The sequence below is a fragment of the Triticum urartu genome, chromosome 6A (genome assembly GCF_056163025.1).
Source record: "Triticum urartu cultivar PI428250 chromosome 6A, HENAU_Tu73, whole genome shotgun sequence".
In the NCBI taxonomy this organism is placed as follows: domain Eukaryota; kingdom Viridiplantae; phylum Streptophyta; class Magnoliopsida; order Poales; family Poaceae; genus Triticum; species Triticum urartu.
In genome coordinates this window covers 532778470-532784892 of record NC_141878.1, presented here as the reverse complement: position 1 = coordinate 532784892, position 6423 = coordinate 532778470, and the positions used below count along the sequence as shown (strand labels likewise).

General features: G+C 53.6%; 1 protein-coding gene across 1 annotated transcript; it reads left to right on the top strand.

Moving 5' to 3' along the window:
• Positions 1 to 1361: 1361 nt before the first annotated feature.
• On the top strand, positions 1362 to 3133 carry LOC147966094 (RING-H2 finger protein ATL34-like). Its single transcript, XM_087528641.1, has one exon. The coding sequence runs from the start codon at positions 1663 to 1665 to the stop codon at positions 2905 to 2907; it is 1245 nt and encodes a 414-aa protein (XP_087384767.1). The 5' UTR covers positions 1362 to 1662; the 3' UTR covers positions 2908 to 3133.
• Positions 3134 to 6423: the final 3290 nt, after the last annotated feature.

The window sequence follows — 6423 nt, the reverse complement described above, 5'->3', positions numbered from 1 at the left end:
GAGGTGAAAAGCTTAGATGAAACTCTGACATTCATTGGTTGTACCTATAGTAGTGGTCTACGCTCCCTTGCTGAATACATTGTTTGGAGATTGCTCGAACTTTCTCTCTTCGATGAAGACCTTTGTATGGGTATGTGGCCGGAGCCGGTGACGAGGGGCGCTTGTGCGTCGATCCCTTGCCAGATGCATCGTTGTTGGGGAACCTTACTCAGTTACTCTAGTCCGGATGTTGCCAACGACATTGTAGTTATAGACATTTTTCCGTAGTCAGTCATTCGTCTCGTCTTGGCTTCTGCCGGTTTTCGTCTTCTTATTTCATATAGTAATTTGGTTGTGTGCATCCTTGATGTCTCGAGTAGTTTTTATATTATGTTGTTGTAGAAGTTGGGTGTATTTGATATCAGTTTGATACTAGAATGAGGCCGGCTCCCAACCACTGCTCATCTTCTTGACGAACAACGTCGATGATGGCATGCGAGGAAGGTCGGGCTCCATTGAGGATGACGTTGTTGCGATGAGTCCACGTGCACCAGAACATAGAATCACCCCTGTCTAGAGATCCCTCTTTTCATGTTGTACCGTAGCAAGGTTGGTCCACCAGTTTATGATCTCCGACGTCGCATCCGGAACACATGGAGCGAGGCCACCATCCAAGTATCTCGAACCAAGCCGATCGAGTCACCACACAGTTTAGGAGCATTGTCGGGCTCTTGATCGCAAAGCGGACACCGAGGAGGGTGCTGCAGGCCCCTGCTTTGCGAACAATCAACAGTCCGGTACCGGCTATTAGGAACCAACGACTTGAAGAATTTGGAATATATGGAGGAGCCCATGATCGCTAAGATACTTCTATGGCAACTTTTTTTTTTCTGATTATAGATGGCAATTTTTTTATGGGTATTATAGATGGCAACTTAATTGGTAATAATAACCTCATGGAGGGAAAGAAAGAGGAGGGTCAAAAACTCTCAGGCACGTATTTAGAAAAATGAGATTGCTAAATCTCGGTCAACTAAGACTTCTTAGTCGATACTATATTCATTAGATATTATGTGAAGATCTGTGTAAGAAAAATAAAAAAAAATTATTTCTTCCTTTTTATATGTTTTGTCAGTTGAGATCTACCCACACCCTTCTAGAAAAAATCTCTCACGCACGTACCGGGCATGCTACTACGTAGGGAACAGCTGTTAACCGTTGATGTGATACGATACAAGCACTCTGCCGCTGGTCGACCACTTGATCTGCCACGTACGTGGCGCTCAGAGGAGTCCAAAAGTCCACACCGAACTGCCAGCCTGCTGCTCTTAAGAACACCTGGATGGTCGACAGTCCAAGTGCCAGATAACTCATATCTGGCCCGCGGCTCTCCTCTTCCTCCCGCCTGACCCGGCGCGACCCACGCGACGGCGACGTCCTCGGCCGCAAGCTCAACTCGCATGCACAGACGCGCCTACCTGGCTCTCCACACGCAGACGAGCTCAACACGGTGCAATTTTCTTCAACACGCGCGCTGGCTCCTCTGCTTCTGCCTCTATATAGCCCGAACTCCACAGTCGACGGACACTGCATGCGCGCCGAGAACATCCGCAGCCAGTCAGCTAGCTAGGTTCCCAGTTAGGCGCGGCGAGCTAGCGACGACGAGCCCCGGAGCCCGCCCACATGTCCCCCGGCGCGCGCTCCCGAAAGATGGAACACGCGCTGCTCGCCGCACTCCTGGCGTGCGCGCTCGCGTCGGCCGGTAGCGCGCAGCCGGCGGAGCCGGGGCAGGGGGGCTATGACAACGACGTGGCCGACCAGGAGATGCGCGTCAGCACGACCATGGTCGCGCTGCTGGCCGCCGTCGTCGCCGTGTTCTTCTTCATCCTCGCCTCCATCATCTACCTCCGCCACTGCACCGGCTACTCGTACCCCCACGCCCCGCGGCCGGACGACTCCCGCGGCTCCGGCCCCGGCGCCGGCTTCTCGAGCTTCATCGCCAGGCGGCAGCAGCGGCGGGCGGCGACGCGCGGGCTCGCCGCCGAGGTGGTCGAGGCGTTCCCCACCATGCGCTACGCGGAGGCCAAGGCGCTGCGCGTGGGGAGGAAGGCGGCGCCCCCGCTGGAGTGCGCGGTGTGCCTCAGCGAGTTCGAGGACGAGGACAGGCTCCGGCTGCTGCCCAAGTGCAGCCACGCCTTCCACCCGGACTGCATCGGCGAGTGGCTCGCCAGCCACGTCACCTGCCCGGTCTGCCGCCGCAACCTCGACCCTAGCAAGGACGGCGGCAGCGACGACGAGGCGAGTAAGCCCCCGGTGCCGGAAGCCAACAGCAGCTCCAGCGAAATCACCGTGGTACGCCACCACCAAGCAGACAGCGGCGCGCGACCAGCGGCCGTGGTCATCGACGTGGTGACGGAGGAGGAGGCCGAGCAGCGCAGGAAGGAGGCGATGGAGCTGCAGCGGATAGGGACCCAGCGGCGCGCGATGCGGTCGGGGTCGCGGCCGGCCGGGACGAAGGCCGCGAAGCTTGTCCGGTCGTACTCCGCCGGCCACTCCCTCGCCGTAGTCCGGCTCGACCGCGACCTGGAGCGGTTCACGCTGCGGCTGCCGGAGCACGTGCGCAGGGAGATGGTCGCCGCTGCCGGGGAGCAGAGCTCGCATCGTCGCGCGCAGAGAGCCGGCAGATGGCCATCGTTCCTAAGGTACACCAGGACGTTGTCGGGAAGGTTCTTCTCGACGCCGAGGAGAACGGAAAGCTCCGAGGGAGGGGAGGCGTCCTCGTCGTCGTCGACGAGGATTAGAGGGAAGCGCGTGGCCGCCGTCGATTTCCTCGAAGGTTCTCCTCTGGGCGGCGGCGTGTCTAATGCCAAGGTCGGCTCTGTGGCCGGCGATGTCGACAAGGCAGCTAGCCGGCAGGTTCGAACGTAGAAAAGAAACGGGACTTTTGAATCTACTAGAAGCGGTGTTCTTCCACGCATGCGGGGAATCTGTCTGTGCTATTAATCCAAGAAAGAGACTGTAATCACCGCATGCAGAATGCTCAAGAAGCCCTGTGGAGGCACCTGAATTATTTTTTTCTGCGTCAGTCTTATTTAATTTCCATATCTAGTCATCTTTTTTGTTTGAAAATTCCATAGTCATCTGATATATGACACTGAAGCTTGTGTTTTACTAACGAATTGGGACTGGATACAACCTGGTTCTTAAAAAAAGGAACCGGATACACCCTCAATCCACTTGGAAATTGAAGTGCATACTAGGGTTTTGACCTTTTTTTGGGGGGGGGGGGGGGGGGGGGGGGAGATGGGGTTTTATTTCATAATGATAGAGTTACAATCAAATGACAGTAGTTGATCTATACAAGGGGGTCCTTGACCAAGCCGCACAACCATGACCCATTCATTACGACTATATACAGCCAAACGACCTGCTACCCTATTTTGTTCTCTCAAAAGTTTCTGAGGAATAAACTCCCAAACAAGCATGTGTTCCTTGATCTTTGCAACTAAGTGACTATATGCCGACCTGGATAGCCAAATATCATGAAGACATGATGGGGTTTTATTTCATAATGATAGAGTTACAATCAAATGACAGTAGTTGATCTATACAAGGGGGTCCTTGACCAAGCCGCACAACCATGACCCATTCATTACGACTATATACAGCCAAACGACCTGCTACCCTATTTTGTTCTCTCAAAAGTTTCTGAGGAATAAACTCCTGAACAAGCATGTGTTCCTTGATCTTTGCAACTAAGTGACTATATGCCGACCTGGATAGCCAAATATCATGAAGACATGATGGGGTTTTATTTCATAATGATAGAGTTACAATCAAATGACAGTAGTTGATCTATACAAGGGGGTCCTTAACCAAGCCGCACAACCATGACCCATTCATTACGACTATATACAGCCAAACGACCTGCTACCCTATTTTGTTCTCTCAAAAGTTTCTGAGGAATAAACTCCCGGACAAGCATGTGTTCCTTGATCTTTGCAACTAAGTGACTATATGCCGACCTGGATAGCCAAATATCATGAAGACATGACAGGTCCGAACGTAGACAAGAAACGGGACTTTTGAATCTACTAGAAAGTGGTGTTCTTCCATGCATGCAGGAATCTATCTGTACAATTAATTCAAGAAAAAGACTGTAATCTAATTACCGCATGGACTAAGAGCATCTTCAGCCGTTGAGCCCCTCAGGAGGCATTTTTCGCCGCTTGGGGGGGCTGCCGGCGGAAATTTTGGCCTGAGGGTGAAAAAGTTTTCAGCCGTGTCCACCCCCAAGCCGTGTCCAGGCCGTGCCCACCCCCGGCTACGGCCGGCCCGACCTCACCGCCGAGCTCGAGCAGAGCAGCATGAGCCCTGAGCTCCACCGGCGCCTTCCTTGACCGGGGCTTCCACCGCCTGCTGGTGCAACACGCCACTGCCACCTTCGGCTATGACCCGTCCCTGCTCCGCGGCGTCTCAGTGCGGGGCGCGTCATCCAGCCCATGCTCCCCGACGAGCCCTCCGTGCTCCGCTTCAACGAGAGCCTCGCCTTCGAGCCCGTCGCCTCCCGCGACGGCCTCGTCGTGCTCCGCAGGCGCCCCCGCGTGCTCTTCAGGCAGTCCATCGAGAAGGGGCGAGTCCAGGGCAGCCGGTCTTCAACGTGCCTAGGGGGGTGAGGGAGTCCTGGATTAGGGGGTGTCCGGATGGCTGGACTATACCTTCAGCCGGACTCTTGGACTATGAAGATACAAGATTGAAGACTTCGTCCCATGTCCGGAAGGGACTTTCCTTGGCATGGAAGGCAAGCTTGGCGATACGGATATGTAGATCTCCTACCATTGTAACCGACTCTATGTAACCCTAACCCTCTCCGGTGTCTATATAAACCGGAGGGTTTTAGTCCGTAGGACAACATACAGAACAACGATCATACCATAGGCTAGCTTCTAGGGTTTAGCCTCTCCGATCTCGTGGTAGATCTACTCTTGTACTACCCATATCATCAATATTAATCAAGCAGGACGTAGGGTTTTACCTCCATCAAGAGGGCCCGAACCTGGGTAAAACTTCGTGTCCCTTGCCTCTTGTTACCATCCGGCCTAGACGCACAGTTCGGGACCCCCTACCCGAGATCCGCCGGTTTTGACACCGGCATTGGTGCTTTCATTGAGAGTTCCTCTGTGTCGTCGCCACCAGGAAGGATGCCTCGCCCCGTCTTTAAAGACGGCACCGTTGCTAAGGGAGCTTTGGCTGTCGGCCAAACCCTCCGGCTAGGTGGTTTTCTTATGACCGCCTGTTCGGCTTCTGCGCCGACGATGACCTCTCGAGCCATCGAAAACAATCTTCATGTCAGCTCGGAACTCGCCGAGCAGTTAGATCCAATGGAGCTCTCCTCCATAAACGAGCTCTTGGATCGCATCGCCGCCCTGGGAGTCGCTACGGATTACGACCAGATTGGGCCTAAACCCGATCTGAGAGAGATTAACTCTCCCCAAGTCACCCATCACGTTGCCGTGGTAGAGGTACAGTGCGGCGACCCTTCATCTATCTTAAGGACTAGCTACGTCCGGATTCCCGATCCCTCCAAGCCGGATACCCGCGGAGGGGAGGATATCACTCAAGACCTGAACTTAGAGTCAGGCGACGGGCTGGATTCATTGGACAACATCCAGGAATCCAAATTTTCGAGTTCGGAAATCCCTCGGCCTCTGAGCCTCAGATTGGGTGAGGCTTCGGATTTAATTCCACCCACCCACCTGAACATAAGCGATCTATCCCAAATCAGGCAAGAGCCCGAAGAAACAGTACATCATTACTGGGCCAGATTCCTCCTGGTTAGGAACAGGATAAGGGACTGCCCCGAGGAAGACGCAATCTCAATCTTCTGCAATAATTGCACGGACAAGGGAATCCTCAACGCCATAAGTCGCCGTGATATCACACGCTTCGCTGACTTGGCATCCATTGTACGAAAGTACTGTGCGATGGAAAGCGCCTGGAAAACCGAAATAAAATTTTGGGACGATCCGGCCCTGAATACAAACCCAGTCCGAAATAAAAGGGTGCATCATCGCCAGATACCCGGGTCAAACACCAAAAAGCAAAAACCCTCTACAGGGCATGGAACCGTACTGGAAGGATGGCTTAATGGACCCTGTAAAATTCACAGTACAAAGGACGCCACACCAACTCACAGCCTTAGAGCATGTTGGATACTCCGGCAGGTGGCCAAAATTGGTGAAGATCTCCTAATTCCGGAGGCCACAGAAAGCCACCCCAGAGACACCAATACGGTATTAACAGTCTTCGAGACTTTCGCATCAAATAATATGCGAAAAAGGACACTCCGCAGCCTTGCCGAAGTCTACCAAGTAGCAACAATAAACCCATGGAGTGACACGGCTATTACCTTTAACGGCAGTGATGAACCTAAATTCCGAACAG